A 17,418-nucleotide genomic window follows, 5' to 3' on the forward strand; every position below is an offset into this window, starting at 1 on the left:
AACACGTCATCGCTCTGCGTGTGTGTGTTTTACTCTCAGAGGTAAAAAAAAAAGAAGAAAAAGTAAAAAATGAATCGCTTCCAAGAGTCGAACATTAAAAAAAAACACAGCGTGTCCTTTACTCGGCAGTTACGGCCCCGTGGCAGCAGGACAGCTACGGTTGCCTAGCGATAGAGGTTCATGTCTCTAACAATGTCGCCCAGTGTCCCCTGGAGGTGTTATCAGGCCATTTGGAATATCTGGCTCTGCTGCGGCGTCTCCTCTCAGTGGTATCTTAATTAGATGGTAAAACGACTGAGCCGAACATTCAGAGAAATCTTTTTACTTCCTGAAACTAATGCCCTTTTATTACCAGCATGGGTCGTTAAGTCCCCACACATCTTGTGTGTGCACGCACATATACGTGTGTGTGTGTGTCTGACCTGGCTGTACGTGGCATCCAGCAGTGTGTCCAGGTTCTGCAGCGGTGCAGGGGTTTTGTCCTTGAATCGAGTCAGCAGGCGGCGCTGGATGGCTCTGAACTGGACCGCACGCTCTGACAGCAAGTCCTGGTACTGTTGAGCACTGACGCGCAGCTAAAACACACACACACAAAGAGTTAATTATAATACTTTTTACATTGTATGTGCTGCCTCGGCACGTGTCTGTGTATGCACCTGGAAGTGGTTGTCCACTGACAGGAAGTAGTCCTGCAGTGGAAGCGGTCCACTGAAGCTTTTCTTAAAGTCCTTGACTCCAAGTTTGGAGAAATGCTGGTCGAACCTCTGAACCAGCTCTTTCACCACCAGCCACATGTCCTCAAAACTGTCGCTCTGGATGCGGTAACGCTCTGAGAAACAGGAAACGAAAGGGTAAGTAACCAGACAATGACAACTGGAAATGACAAGACAAACCGTCTCCTCCCGTTTCATGCAGTATATGTGGTGTTTAATACATTTTAATGTCATGTAAGAGGTATAGGAGGTTGGGGGGGAAGATGTGAGATGATATTTATCACCAAATCAAGTGAGAAAGTGAGATTGGTTACCCAGTGCTAGACTAACATTTGTTTAATGCATGCATATACTGTACACACATGTAAATCTGAAGCTGCAGGCTCTGAACACAGTGAGCTAAAGAGCTGCCTTTTCTCATTTTTATGTGACTCGCTCACTAATCCAGCTATCGTCTCTGCTTCAGTGAGGCAAACCTCTGTTGACGCGCCCTCGCAGCTCATGCAGGTAGCGTGCAGGTAGGCAAGAGGCCGAAAGGAACGCCAGCAAATCATTCCATGTGGTGAGAATGACATGTCTTTTTTTTTTTAACAGTACTGAGAACCATGGACTCTGGATTTTTGAGTGAGTTTTGTCGAAAAAAGAGTTTAATAATCAATCAAAGCTATTAAGGGAAAAGATATTTGAAGAATTTGAAAATGGTAAGAGAAATCAAAGCTACTGTATATACATCATGTAGAATCACTGAGAAAACTCCAAGAAATAAATATACAACCAGGAAATCTGGTCAAATGTTGAAAGCCTTTATAGTCATTTTCACATTTTCAACACAGTGAACAGGTAAACCAGTGTTTTAAAGGACATTCTGCTTGTCTTTAACAGTTGTTGTCAGACTCACGGGAGGTTTTTGAGGCCAGCACAGTAACCTTGGCTCCTGACAGGAACTGGAACGCCACAGTATTCCCATCCTTATCTTCGGATTTCACTGAAAACTCTGCACAGAGAGAGAGAGAAGGGTTGGGGGGGTGGGGGGGTGGCAGTGTGATGAGACAGATAGGACAGCCTATCATGATACAGGACGCCAACAAAAGGAGAACGAGATACAGTCACACTGTTTACAAAGACGCACAATATGAGAGGGAATGAGCTTACACTGTGAGACAATCGGTATGAAAACAGTTTGTTTAGACGTCTGTGTAGCCGATCGTCAGATAACAGCGAAGATTCCCAGGGCTCACACATGCACGCACGCACCTACCTTCACAGAGCTACACTCTGTGGACACAAGTATTTGACCACACCTGTTAAGTATTGACTTCAGGTGTCTCAATCAGGCTCCAGTGAAGGACAATCTTAACGCTTTAGCAGACCAAGACATTTTTGGACAATGCTATGCTTCTAACTTTGTGGCAACAGTTTGAGGAAGGCCCTGTTCTGTTCCAACATGACTGTGTCCCAGTGCACAAAGCAACGGCTATAAAGGCTTTGAGGTTTGACTTTGAGTTTGGTGAGGACGACCGCGAGCCAGGCCTTCTCGTCCAACATCAGTGCCTGACCTCATCAATGCTCTACAGAACAAATGGGCACAAATTCCCATAGAAACACTTCAAAATCTTGAGGAAAGTCTTCCAAGAAGTGTGTAAGCTGTTAGAGCTGCAAAAGGGGGGAACAACTCCATATTAAAGTACTGTATTTGTATTTGAATATGTCATTACAGTCCCTGTTGGTGTAATGGTCAGGCGTCCCAATACTTGTATCCAATGATCTTAAATGTCTCAAACCATAATCGATTAATAACAGAGTCATTGTTTCACCCCTACATCTGTGGATGATGAAAGCAGACTTCAGTCATGGAACTACAGTATAAATTAGCTTTAAGATGCACTGCTTACAGCAAAATACAGTAAGCATTGCTATCATCAATCATACAGCCTTTTTAATGTGGAAAAAAACCAGCAGTACAAACACTGTGATTGATAACAAACGATGCTTTGAACCATAACTTTGATGCCATATGTAAATGAGGCACATTAGTGTATGCAAGCTTTGCAGTTTTAATGTCGACACCACTTTGCACTGAATCTGTTTTATGTCCTGGCATGGCTGCACCTGCAGGGTACGGTGAATCTGTGCAGCAAAACTGCTGGAAAAATACTGAACGACCTCCACGACCTGTATCAGTCCAGGTGTTTTGAAAAAGGCCTGATTTATCTTGGCCAAACCCGAGCCGCTCACTGAGGGACACATCCATGTTGCTACTAGATATAATCTGCGCCGCTGCAGAACAAAATACTTCCAAGAAGTATATAATTCCTGCTTCTATCAGCCTTTTACATTTCATTCTGTGTTTATTTAATTCTAGTATGTCGTATATTTATTTATTTATTTGTTGTGTTTGGCAAACCAGATTGCCCCTTGCAGGATAATAATGATACCTTGAAGTCCTACGCAAGAGTATGAATATGAATAGCATAAGTCTGTGTTAAACTTTCGTGTGTGTGTGTGTGTGTTACCGGGAAAGATGGTGTTGAGGTTGACCGGCGGCTGGTTGGTATCCACGTTGATCTTAAACTTGGTGGTTTTGGCCGGAGAGGAAGGAACACACACCAACAGGAGCGGAAGACTGAACCTGGACTGGAGAACCCGGGGAACTCCTGAGGAAATGAAAATGTGTTTAATGTTTTACTCAGTTTTGTACTTTAGGAGGATATTGACCTACAAAGTGACTGGAGACACATTTTCTCTAGAAGTAGAGAAAAATGTGTATGCACTAAAAACTCACAGTTTCCTAATTACCTTTATTTATTTTGGATAACAGAGCAGAAAGAGTTGCAGATTTATCTTGCATCGATTTTGCTACTCTCAATCTCCCTCCTCCTCCTCCTCCTCCTCTAGATCCTTTCCTAACAAACAGCCTTAAAGCCACAACCCACTTCCCCTTTAAGTGGCGCCCATCTCCGCCAAACTCCCCTACGGCGAATCAAATGAGGTCAGAACATCGCCTTTTAGGCTTTCTCTCCAAACAGCGGACAGGTTAACATTTGTTAACATAGTCAATACTGCAGATATTCAGATTACACGAGCATCTGAGAGCTGCGAGACCCAGAGACTCAACATCAACATCAAATGTGTGGGGTGGGGGTGTTTGCCGAAGATCAGAAAGGGAAGTTTTGTGAGAATTTTGAGAAGGAAAAAAAAAGAAAAAGGAGTGTGTTAAAGCCAACTATAACTATGTTCTGAGCCTGAGCAGTGCTGAGCTTGGCAGAAATCTACACTTAGCAAGAATAACAGGGCAGAAAAAAGGAGGGATGGAGGAAAACAGTTGTTAAGAAAAGATGGAGGAGTGAGGGAACCCGGGGAGAGGAGGTGAGCTAACGACAGGAGAGGGAGACGACCTGAGCGGAGCTGAAAAATGAGTGGAAATAAACCAGAGTGAGAGAAAGACTGAAAGAGAAACAACATGAAAAACGACAGCCAGGGTGGGATGGAGGGGCGGTTTAATTACGGAACGTTCCAGGTTATTACAGATAGTAATAATTACCTGCAACTACTGTGCACCTTTTCATTCCAGACATGAAATTATTATGTGATTATGTGAATAATTCACTTTGGGTTTGAATACGAGAACAGAGGCAGAGGGAGAAGAAGGGAGGACGGAGAGCCAAGAAAAACAGCAGAAAGACTTTCTTTCTTTCTTTCTTTCTTTCTTTCTTTCTTTCTTTCTTTCTTTCTCCTCGCTTTATTTTAAAATACTTTTTTTCTCCCTCTCCGTCTCTCTCCTCACTCGCTTTGCTCATTGACCCTTCGTCCCGGGTGACTGGATGGTTAAACAACGTCCAACAAACGATGTGAGATGCACATGTCAAAGTGAATATGCAGCCAGTTTACTCAGTAGGAGAAGAGCAAACCTCATTTTAGCTGATAAACTTTGAGTCTGATTGAATGCCGTGAGGGCCACATGTTTGATGGAATGGTCAACGTTGTTGTTTTATGGGGGAAAAAAAAACTGGGTTCACAACCTGGGTCGGAACAGGGGCCTTTCTGCATGGATACTGAATGTTGTCCTGGTTCTCTGGTTTCCTCCCACAGACCAAAAGGTTTTGCAGAAGTGAATTGGTCACTCTAAACTGACCATAGGTGTAAATGTGAGAGTGAATGGTTGTTTGTCTATGTGTGACCCCACCTTTTACCCCGTTTCTCAACTGGGATTGGCACCAGCTGCCCCACGACTCTCATGTGGAGGATAATGGGGTGGACAATGAATGAATGTCCACTTTAAAAACACTTTAATCTTGAAATTTGAATTTTTTTTCTCCCTCTCTAAGGGTTGCCAGTCGATCCACATATTTGATATGGCAGAGATTTTTTTCACCAGATGCCCTTCCTGTCACAACCCTCCCATTTATCTCTGATGTACAGCACTTTGTTTTTGCTGTTGTTTTTAAAGTGCTTTATAAATAAAGTTGTATTGGATTGGATTTATCTGGGCTTGGGACCAGCACAAGGAGTACACTACATGTCGCCCCCTCTGTGGCTGCATGGGGTCAATTTAGAGCGTCCAATTAACAATAGGCAATGGCGATTGTGTAATTGCTCAGGGGTACCCAGGACTCAAACTGGCAATGAATATCATTTTTGTGATGCTTCAGCGGAGATGCTCGCTGGTCCTCAGGTAATTTTGACCCCTGCCTTTGAAGGAAAATATGGGGTGTATGAGATATTTATGCATAATCAATGTGTGATTTGGTCCAGACATAGAAGTTATTGGCAACAACATCAGTATTTTCCCCCTTTTTTTAGTCACATAGTCTTTAAGACGCACCAAAATCGAGGGCTGCTACTAACAATTACTTTCATAATCAATTCAATCAAATCATCTGTCAGTTCCTTGATTAATTGATTTGTTCATTGGGTCCATAAAATGTGTGAAAATGTGTGAAAATGTTGAAAAATGTTAATTGCTGATGATGTTTCTCAAAAGTCTTAGTGAAATCTGAAAGTATAGATGAAATAATAGATGATTAATAATCAATGAATTGTTGAGGTCCTTTCCAACAAAGTGTCACGTGACATTGAAACTATATATATACATATATATATATATATACATATATATATATATATATATATATATATATATATACATATATATATATATAATTGTGTAAAACACAGTAACAAATTGTACCAAACTGCAATACAAAGAAGTTTCCTGTACATCTCGGTTAGTAATACAGTTTGGCATTAGTCTGGAGTCAGTGAGTCACGTGACACGGACGCTACTGAAAGAAATATGATTATTTTAAAAAAGTATTTTTAACTTGAATCACAGGCACCATCATGGAGGCCCTAAAACTTTGAAAACTGAGCCACTTAAACCGCAGCGCAGAGTTTCCTCATTCGACATAAAGTGACCTCATTCTCAAACACTGGGACTTCAGTGAGGGATGTTTTATGTTCACACTCGGGTTACCTGTGTGTTGACACAGACGACTGCGAGGGACCCGAAGATTAAAACCAGAAACTCTGTTCTCTGCTATTAATGATGGGTGGGGAAAGGAAGAAGGAGGAAATATATAGTATACATATAGAAGAGTAATAATAAAAAAAAAAAATTAGAGAGACATGAGGGAGAAAGACAGAGATGGAAAGCAGGACAAAGACACAGAAGATGATGAATAAGAAGGGCTGGAGATGTCTTAAATAGGCTGTGTGAACCAACTGTCAAACAAACCTATCTTTGTGAGGACATTTTGGCTGATCCACACAACTTTAATAGGCTTTCTGAGGATTAAGACCAGGTTTTAGGGTCCTCACAAAGACTGCAAAACCAGCGTGTTCGTGTGTGCGTGTTCGTGTCTCTGGTGGTAAATTTCATCTTGTTCCACTGTACCTCACAGTTTCAGGCTGTCATCACCAGGTTACACCCACAATACTGAGATTTACCTGCATGTTGAGTCTCTGTGTGTGTGTGTGTGTGTGTGTGTGTGTGTGTGTGTGTGTGTGTGTCAGGACCAGTAGTCCTCATGTAGACCAAAACTTTAAGGCCTAATGAGGCAACATTTCGGAGAAACTGGTTAAGTTTAGGGCCACGTTTTGAACTGTGGTTTGGTTAAGTTCAGGGTTAGGAATTAACTGGTAATGTTAAGGTTCGGAATATTGCTTTGTTTAGGCCGTCTTCTGTCTGTCCCACACTTCGGAGGATAATTGGACAGATTTCGTTCCCGATCTGGCGCCTTCCGACAAACTTTTGTTAGGCTGATTTGAACAGATTGTCAGGCCAAATTATCCTCTTGTATGAGGGGTTAACAGACGCCATTTTAACGTATTAACAGCAAAAACCCCACAGTAACCAATGAGAGCGAGTTAGAACCAACTACAAGCCAAGTTGATTCCATCTTCCAAGCCATGATTTCATCCACAGTTTTTTGTGCATTGCTCGGCACAAAACATTGCACACACAACAGCTATTAACTGACGACAACGACAGTTTATATTCTGAAGTCACATTAAATTACGCGTTTCAGTGAGATCTTTGAAGTGTGTGGCCCTGCGTCTCCACTGGATCGTCTAGTCTGTGCTTTTTCAGGATAAAAACTATTGAAAATCCGTCACAAAGTTTGTTGTGTTCGTGGTCTACGACATTTTTAAACTCAAGTCAGATTTGAAAAACCTCCAGTGTGGGGCAGGCTTTAAAATGTATGGAAGTCAATGCAGCGTCCCGAGAGAAATGGCTGCACAAACCTGTGTGTGTGTGTTAAAAAAACAGGGATGAGAAATTATTAAAAATCAAAACTCCTCCTCAGGACTCGACCTGTTTCCATTCTTAACCCAAAACCTGACATGAACCCATGACACACATCTGCTTGGAATCTTAATCCCCAGTGATTTTTAACTTGATTCACATTTCGCATTGTCGCTCAATCTGAATTTCCATAAACTTGAAGTGAAACTGAAAGCAGCTGCTTCAAACTTCACGTACCCAAATTTTTAACAGTGGATCAAAAGTTTTTAATTGGATCGATATCATATTGAACTTCAGATATACACACTCCACACATGGAAGGATGCGGTCTTTCCAGGATTTGAGCTGATGATATCCTGTCATTTCTTTCTGTATCTGCATAAGCTTTAAAGTTCAGTGCTGCGATTTTATTTTTACTACCTGTGAAATGCATTTCATGTTTTCTGAACACTGTGAACGCCAACAGGACGCAGCAACTCAACTCAGATGTCTTCTGTGTCTGTTAAAGTCCTATCCTCGTGAGCTGTGTCGCTTACGCATGAGCCCAGTTTGAGCGCTGGACCGGAATTTGGGTCAGTTGCCGTGGCAATAAATATAAGTTGCATCATTCACCTACGTCAAATGTCACCGTTTTAGTTCAGTTTTGATGACACAGAGGAGATGATTCAACTCAGAAATCTGGGCCCAAGAGTGAGGCCCAAGCCAAAGAGTGACTAAGTGACTAAACACTGTTTCTCAGTTACAGCAAACTGAGGTTACTGTGTGTGTCTTATAGATTATTCAATGCTTGTCCAGATCTATAGCACCTCTGTAAGATGGTTTTTTGGAGCGCAGGTTTAACTGAACTCACATTTACGTTCATGTACGTTAACATCTGACCTCTTACTGCACCTCTGTGATACGGGAAATGGAGCTTTGTCTACCGTTAAGCGCACTTGAAATCACAACCGAGCACCACCGCTGCCGCTCGTTACAGCTGCTGTGGCTCCACTGCACCGCTGTCTCTGAGGACTCTGACTCCAATTATGAAGAATCGGCGTTTGTGTCTGACACAGAGGCAGTAAAACAGAGAGGGAGACCGCAGAGTTTATTTGAGTAGAGGAAGACTGTGCAGGATCAGGTTCTTAATGCAGCTGCAGTGATGTCAACCCGCGTGTGTGTGTGTATGAAGTGCGTGTATAAATATGAAAGGCCAGGTATCAAATGTTTGTCATAAGCTTCTTTTAGACCTGCACGTGTTCCTGAAATTGTCAGGGAGGAGGGTGTGTGTGTGTGTGTGTGTGTGTGGGGGGGGGGGGGGCAAATGTCTGCAAAAGACACAGAGCAGAACAACTCTGACACACAAATAACACATTAAAGTTGGCCCTTAATTAATACCGCATTAATGCTGACAGCCCTAACTTTAATACTGTGATTCGCAATTGACGATATGCACGATCTCCTCCTGGTTTTCAATAAACCATGGCCAGACTATTTCCAGTAAGCTGTCAGTAAGCCACAGATGCAGAGATGTTCTACAGTCTGTGTCTGCAGACGTTACTAAGAGCAGTTGATGCCGATGAGTTATAGAACTTTAGCGGAGGCGACCACCTTTTTCATTTTAGGCCACGTGGTATCCTTCTGGACTACCTGCTAAAAGACAATGTAAACGTTTCCGATTGATATTGGAAGTTTAACTAATGCTAAACTTACTTTATAGAGTCCACGTTTCCCCTTAACGACAACTGACCAGAAGTTAAGGAGCTGGCTGATATTTTAGTGGAAGTTTTAAGTGAAGCTTATAATCTTTCATATTGTATATCATAACAGCGATTTCCAAAGTGTGGACCGTGGCCCCCACGTGGGCTGTGACTGTACTGCAGGCGGGCCGTGAAAGGTTATTAAATATAAATAAATAAATAAATAAATAAATAAATAAATAAATATGCATTTAATTGTTTTAGTTTTGTAGTGTAGTTAAATTTTAAATAGCTGTAAAATATGTGGGATAGATTTTAAGAATTAATAAAATTAATGCATCGTGCATCCAAATTCATGTTTTAAAGGATATTCAAGTGAATGGCATGATTCAATGTTCAAGTAATATGTTCTAGCCGGTTTAATATTGTGACATATTATGTATACCAAGCATCCAGTGTCAGTCGGTCAGGCCTAACATTTTATTATTTGCATGAATGTTAATTTGTTCATTTTAGTCCGTTAATTGTTATTCATCTTGATGGATAATAATCCACTTTGAGAGTGAGCACGTTGTTGTGAAGCTGTAATAACCCCAAGCATGAGTTTAATGGACTGATTATTAAATTGCACTGCATTTTTGTATACTCATATTCACATGAAAACAATAATATATGGTAATTAATGATCCCATAGTCTCGTGTGTTGTTCAGAGTTGTGGTTTAAGGTTTGGGTGTGGACCTCAGAGGACTTTCAGATTTCAAAGTGGGCCCCAACGCTCTTAAGTTTGTGAAAACATTAACAAATGTGTTTGTTTCTGACAGTTGTGATAAACCATATTTAGTAGCATATGTTGGCCGACCCATTTTATTAGATATTTCTTAATAATCATGATTACTGTGTACACAGCGCTCTCTTGTTGTGCTGTTTATTTTATCTTCCTGTCTGATGTGATGAAGAAAAACATTTAAAATGGAGGGTTTATGTTTCCTGAAATCATATTTGGCTTTTGCTAAAATTTGCCACATATGAACATGATTTGCAGTTGGCCGAGTGTGTGTGTACGTACTACTGCAGGGCTTCTAAGCCCGCTATTGCTTACAGGACATCCTATTCTGTATCAAAGCATACAAACTCAGGACTAAAACAAACACTGGCTGATGACTAGGAATACTACAGCTGGAAGACACACAGGGTATGTGTATGCGTGCGTATGCATGTGTGTGTGTGTGTGTGTCACTTTGCTGAAAAATGCAAGCGTGCGCAAGAGACCGATGATATTTCTGTGAAAACTGCACAGCGTATGGAAGAAAAAAAATGTGATATTTACTTATTCTACAAAGTGAGGAAGTATGCATGTGGGTACAAGTGTGTCTGTGTACAGACTTCTGCCAAGTATCACGTTACAGGAACATAAACAGCAGGCTGTGGTCTCTTCCCGTATTGTATATACAGTAGTGTGTAATGCATGTGTGTGTGTGTGTGTGTGTGTGTGTGTTGGAATATACATATGTAGTGTAGTTTTTATTCTATGGCCAAACATCGAAGTTTATATCCTGGAAAATATACATTATAGGTATACGTGTAGTGTACGTCAACATGTTTGTCTTTTTCATTTGGTTTGTGTGTGTGGTTCCACTCGCTCTACTCTATCACACACTACTACACAAACACTTACCTTTGGGATTTAGCTCTGTAGAGAGGAACAAGAGAAGAGTTAAGCGTTAAAAATAGAAGAGGCAGCAGGAGGTATCACTCCTATCTCGTTATATCCTGTGCAGACCAGTAACAAAAGCAGCACTGGTCAATTTGGCCTCTGCTGTTGAAACAGTAGGGGATTCCCGAGGAAAACCTCCATCTCCCTCCATATAGACATGCACACAAAGATCAACAAAGACCAAAAAAAAGAAAAAGTCTGGGAGCGCTTGATTCGTCTTCCCACACTCTTGGAAAGTTCTGCTGGAAGAGAACGCAGCCTGCCAACCATAAGAGCCAAAATCATCCTGAATATGATAAGCTGTCCAAATCCAAAATTAAATAGCTGCTCGTCAAAAGGTTAGCATGAAATCTGCTCTGACAGGATCTGGGGGAAAAAAGGCACATTTTCCAACATAATTATCAGTATCGAGAATTTCATCCATTTAAAAAAGAAGAGAAGCTACTTTAGAAACTGAGAAATGTTCTCCGGGCTCCTGAATGATACGCCTGTATTTAATACTTCAGTGTGGGTTAAACAAAAAAAAAATAGTGAAACCAGAAAACAGAAACAAGTGGAACAGAATGTTTCCTGTTGGCAGTCGATCATTAAACTTCAAGTTGAATGAAAGTACAAAACTGAGCAAGTGATGAAAACCCGTCCGATCACTTGTATTTCCATCAAATCTGAACTACAGCTGTGTCTATCGGTGGGTTGGTTTTCATGGGTTTCTTCAATAAAATGAGTTTGAACATTTCTGTATCGTCTTTCTCTAAACACCTTCAGTAGTTCGCTGTAGGCAACTGGACTTGATCGGGTTGCCGACAGCTTTGACTATGACCTGGATGACGAAGAGCCTTCGCAGACATATTTCTCTAAAAGTGCCAAAAGGAAATTAAAAGGCAGGGCTGGTAAATTATTTCTAAAAATAATTCTCATCTATTTCCTGAAATCTTTGTCACATCCAGACAGCAATTTGTAAATAAAGTTGTCTGAGACTAGTGTCCGTCTCTAAAGTGATGTTTCGGTTGGATTTTCTACAGTATGCTACGTATTTTTTTGCATTTCCATTAGGAACAATATCAAAATAACCAACCCCAGTTATTCCATTCTTGGCACCCTTCCCTTAGGGTATCAGAGTAATGGTACGGTAAAGTCAGGGCGGAGCTAGAACACTTAGCTAACTGGGAGACAGAAAAATATCACTCCTTTTTTAGGCTGTTTTTCTCTTCAATGCCCACAGTCTGTTCTCATACAAAGCTTGACATAGCCACAAACTGGATGTCCTCCATTGTTGTCTACTGTGTTGCGTTCAATGTCGTCGTTTGATGTCCTCACACTACGTTCTGTATCTCCAAGTAAAGACACTCTTCTCAGTCGAAACGCAAGCCTGACCCAGGGCTTTACCATTCCGAACCATACCATAACTAATAACTGACCTGTCCACCTGCACTCATCCTGCACAGTTCCACAACAACAAATGGCCTCCGTGTTTTGGGGTCTTCCAAGTGACAACCCATAGGAATCTGAAATCCATTTCTGAAGCCTTGATGTTCACACAGTTTTTGCAAGAGTAAGTTCACAGATGTTACCTATGACCAGGCTCCTATTGATACCAGCTGTCAATCACACTTGTGTCCACTTATGTGTCCAAATGTTAAGGCCCCGAAACTAGAGGAGTCGGACCATTAACTTCTCAGGAACAATGTCTACTGATGTTATCAATCAAGTGGCAAGTGACTTCCATTCCTTTCTTGCAGCAGTGTCGCCCCCTAGTGGCTATTCAATAAATTCTTATTTCCTGCTTGTCTTCAGGAGGAACCCAGACGACTGAAAGTATACATAGAATTTAGACAGATTTTTACTTGTGGTAACCATGTGTCAAGCCAACCATGAAATCACCCAGTGGTTTGTTATCTCCCATTTTGAAGCCTCATTTTTGTGTATTTTCCAGCACCATCTTGTTTTTGTTTGTTCATTATCCCAGACATGATCATATTTGGAGAACAGGTGGTGGGCCTCGTTCACGGCAAATCCACCTACACACAGAATAGATGGACAGTTCCCACTGGAATAATGGAATTCCTTTTTTTTTTTCTTTTCCTTTAATAGCGGAGACCATCTCTTATCCTGTTCTTCACTGCCAGACATTACCAGCTGCTGTGGGATTTAAACAGTCAGCCTCCTCCTGCTTCTTTTTCCTTGAGGCTGCAGTGAGAGAGTTCTGGCAGATTAGGCTCTGATTTGATTGGTCGGAGAGGATTTCCTGCGAAGGTGAATGAGAAGCAGATGGCAGGTTGCAGGCCAACGAAAAGGCACCGACATGCTGAGTCAGATGGTTCACGAGTTATTAAACGTGATGAAAGTCACGCTTATACTCCTGTAGTAACTTGATCGCTCGCTCTCTCATCGGTCATAATTTTGACTGTTTTTTAAATATCTGATACTTTTAATTACAGTTTCGTGTCAAGATCATCAAATCTGTTCAAAAGAAACAAACACTGGTTCTTGAACATGTTCAACAGAAATGTTCAAATTGAAAGCCTAATTGGTACATTACATAAACCGGTTAACACTGGTTTCTGCTATAACTCACTGGGATTTAGCTTGAATTCACACATTCTACCACTGACTTAAGCTTTTTCCAGGCATGAAGACTGGAAAATATCCAGAAAGAGTTTGCTGTTCACATGTGATGAATGCAGCAGGAGCCTGCCTGGGATGTTTGGAACATCAAGGCGAGGGGTGGAATCAGGCTTTACCATGCAGGAAGAAGGACATGAGGTACAATTCACAACAATTGTGAGTGTTTTTCAAATAATTAAATTAAAGTTTTGTGATATATATTTTTTTTTTTTTACTTAAATGTGAAATCAGTAAAAACTGAATCATTTTGGTTTGTGGACTAAACAAGACTTTTGAAAACATAACAAACACAATTTGGGGAAACATCTATCAACATTTCTCAACATTTTCTGAGCCACACAATCATTTAATCAAGAAACCATCAACAAATGCATCCGTTATGGCCATAAATTCCAGTGTATGAAAAAGTCAATGGCAATGGCCTGTATTGTCCAAAAGCTGTCAGATTTTTGCCAATTTGCCAAGTTCCCATCTTCATTGGTTCCTTCAACATGTACTGATCTCACCTATTTTTAACACCATACTTGTATTCTTCTGTTGTGTTTTACATCAAACCACCCAGGTGTTTGCTGTGAAACTAGCTTGATCTCATTTGGACATAAACCAAACATTTTACAAAAGGCCTCACAGGAGGAACTCCAGAAACTTCCCACAGTTACCTTTGAAGACATTTGTGCTCTTACATACACTTTGGGGGCACTTAGCAGCTTAGTAGACAAACAAATCGGAACTCATGCTCATATTAAACAAGATTGTCTAATCCTACAATGCTAGCCTCTTAAGCTGTGCCAGAGAAATGGCATAAAAAGTACATTTCAATGGTAAAGCACCAAAAAAAATCTAAATTCAAGACCGACACAAAAAAGGAAAGAGTAAGTTAAGAAAGTCCAGAGAGACCTAAAAGCGTCCACGTTGAGTGAAAGCTCCAGTTAAATGTAAATGACATGTCAAATGGAGCAAGAAGACACTCACGGCTCACACACAGTAGCCACTCTTGGCCGACATCCAGCCAGTGTTCAATCAGTCTTTCCTGTTCTACAATCTCCTATAACGGCTGAGAAATTAGACTGGCTGGAGTGAGTGAAATTCTGGATCCATTAGTTGTGTGCAGTAGAAGAAGAAAAAAAAAAAGAAGAGTTTAGTGTTTCATGACTGCAAGCCTTTATTTTACGAATTATAACCGAGAAAGTTGAGAAGGTGCTCTTGTGTAAAATTGACAGAACACCAAGAACTATGCACCAGCTATGAGAATTTTTTTTTTTTCTAAACCCAGTACATACGTGCTTTAATGAACCGCTCCTTTGAGAAAATCACGGTTGACATCTTGGGCCTGGAAATTTAATAAACAACGTCCATAAAGCTGAACTGTGGCTCCCGAACACTCTCTAAGGCTGCAGATTTACCATGTCAATGACAAACAATGTTAAAGCCCGCGGACTGTTCAGCTGGTATGTAAAATGGAAATCATTACAGCTCCAAAAAAGTAAAGACAAATCATTTCAATTGCCCCCTGGTGGCTTGCTGCCCTATACATCATAACCCCACCTTGTGAGTATCAATCAAATCATATTTTTCATGAATTTAATGTTAAGATTAAAGCATACATTTTTTTAGTGACACATGCTGAAGTGTTTAGGTTACTGATAAGTTATGTTTTGATTCGTTTTCTGAAAGGAAAATGGAGGAAAGAAGGCCAAAGTCGAGGCTGTAGCTCCATTAGTTTGTATGCAAGTCGGAGAAGATGTGACGAATCAGTAAATATTTCCCTGAGGAGTTTGTACTCTCAAACCCTCAGGTCAGGTGTTCTTCAAAGGAAAAAAAGTGTCCATTTTGTAAATGATGGTTCCATTTAGAGTCAAATAGATCATGGAGCAGGGAATGGTGTATGATCTATTGGACTGCAGTGATTGACAGCAGGTGTCACACATGGTGATGTATTTTTCCTCGCACTCTCAGTGAGATCCACCCTTTGCTTCTCTCCCCATCCAAAACCAAGATGCCAAGGGGCAGAGCTGCAAAACGTCTGAAGGTCAACAGATGCTTCATGAAAGGCTGACACTTGGGCTTGGTCAACTCTAAAGTGTCATCCATGTTTACATACAGTTTATGGTAACACTACAGATCTGCACTCTTCTTAATTGTTGGTGTTTTATGGTAGTAAACAATATTTCGTCATTGACTGAGACAGATTTTTCCCTTTCAAGCGAGAGCAGCAGCTCGTGGAAAAACAGTAAAAACAAAGTTAAAAAAAAAATAATAATTTCACATTACAATGTTAAAAAGAAAAACAGGTTTTTGAAAAGTGAATCACTTGTTCCTTTGGCCAGTGGCCTAACTTTCCATCCAATCTGTTCTTGAGTTTATGTTCACAAACTGCCTCAGGACATGGTTCGCAACACGAGCATCATCAGCTGCCCTAAAAAACATTCTTTTCAAATAGGTTTCAGACCTGGCATTTCAACAAAGAGGGACCTGATGAAAATAGTGCTGCCTCTCACAAACACCAACATATGGAGATGCTGGTCACTTTGGCAAACTCTATAAAAGCAGGAGAACAACAACGAAAGGCTGCCAACCGGCTCCCTGAGACTCCACATGAACTGGCTTAACTGCCAATGATTCATGGCTGGCCATGTTTGGTGGAAATGGTCCACACAGTTGTAACTTATCGGTGACTTCTTGGATGAGAACGCCCATTGTTGTTTTGTGGTAACAATGTACTGTAAATGCCAACTTGACCACTTGATCCCTCTGAAGTGCGTTTGTGCAAAGCCCTATTGTCAGGGTGTTAGGGAAATCACAGAAGGCACTAATGAAATTCTTTCAAGATTGTAACGACTGCAGCCAGCGTCGAGCCTCCTTTGAAGGGTTTAAGGAGCCAACGGTCTTCTTAAATGTCAGAGCCTTTGTAGGGCTTAAGAGATGGTCTCGGCGGCCACGGGGTAGGACGGTGTTTCGCAGAACGGGCGTTGCTGAGGCATAACCATTGCCCCTGGGTGGAAACGGAGTGGGGAGAGAAAGACGTAGAGACAAAGTGATGCATTCCTACCATACCAAGAGAGAGCATTTAGAGGATGAGAGAAGACGAGGCATTAGCGGAGATTAGCGCTGTGGGAACACACAACCACAGGGTTACAGCCACATACACTGATCCATGCACATGCTCTTAAAATGAGCACTTTGCCATTAACCCACAGAGAGGGGTTAACATCATGGTTGGATCACGACAGGTTAGATGAGTCTGAAAGACCCACTTGGTTGCTGCAGCAGACAATGGATGTGTGTGGGCATCCAGGTGTGGTTTTCTTGGCAGTAAAAAGCATGTGGTGGGATTGTTTTTGGTCAGCCTTCATCTCCACTGAGGAGGGCAACTTCATTTTACAGCCTTAATACCCAATTTACATTGGCTATAAAGTTAATCTTACCACTTCAGACTGATCTAAATGAAGCAGTTTAGCCTCAAGGTACATGTCCCACTGGTGATTTCCACATTTCCCTTTCCGCCCAGTGGATTCTGGTAGTGAAGCCTTGTGTTTTGGAGATAAAGGGGGCGTTGTTCATTTGCTTATAGCTGTAGCCCCAGGCTATTTGCAAATCAGAGGATTCAGGTGCAAATCCCCAGCACGAACAACTGCAGACTGTTGATGTTCCGGCCAGTGATCATGTGGACAATCATGCTTGTACGTTGGATTTATTGCTAGATGTACGATTCCTGGTATTCATAAAGTTGAACGCAGGGTCAGGAGTTGGCCAGTCCTAACAAGGTTGTTAAGAACACACATGCTGCTCCTGCTGCAAATGATCTGCCATATTATTGCCTTGGAAGCTATTTTTCACTGTATTTTATCATACTCTGTGTGATATTTTATACACTGTTATTTGTTGCTTCGTGTTTATTGTTTGTTTGTGTTTATATTACTCTGGCAAGTCTCAGTGATAGT

At 41.3% G+C, this 17,418-nt stretch overlaps 1 protein-coding gene across 4 annotated transcripts in view; it reads right to left on the minus strand.

Moving 5' to 3' along the window:
- bbs9 (Bardet-Biedl syndrome 9) overlaps window positions 1-17,418 on the minus strand; it is a 181,627-nt gene that overhangs the window by 107,125 nt on the left and 57,084 nt on the right. For 3 of the 4 annotated variants that reach the window (XM_058648534.1, XM_058648535.1, XM_058648537.1), the window contains exons 15-19: window positions 10,814-10,828; window positions 3,227-3,367; window positions 1,612-1,707; window positions 657-829; window positions 423-575 (exon numbers count right to left, since the gene is read on the minus strand). In XM_058648534.1, the coding sequence (XP_058504517.1) occupies window positions 423-575; window positions 657-829; window positions 1,612-1,707; window positions 3,227-3,367; window positions 10,814-10,828 (578 nt within the window). The remainder of the gene's footprint in view (window positions 1-422; window positions 576-656; window positions 830-1,611; window positions 1,708-3,226; window positions 3,368-10,813; window positions 10,829-17,418) is intronic. The other variant, XM_058648536.1, reaches the window with a different exon arrangement.

The sequence above is a fragment of the Solea solea genome, chromosome 13 (genome assembly GCF_958295425.1).
Source record: "Solea solea chromosome 13, fSolSol10.1, whole genome shotgun sequence".
Lineage (NCBI taxonomy): Eukaryota > Metazoa > Chordata > Actinopteri > Pleuronectiformes > Soleidae > Solea > Solea solea.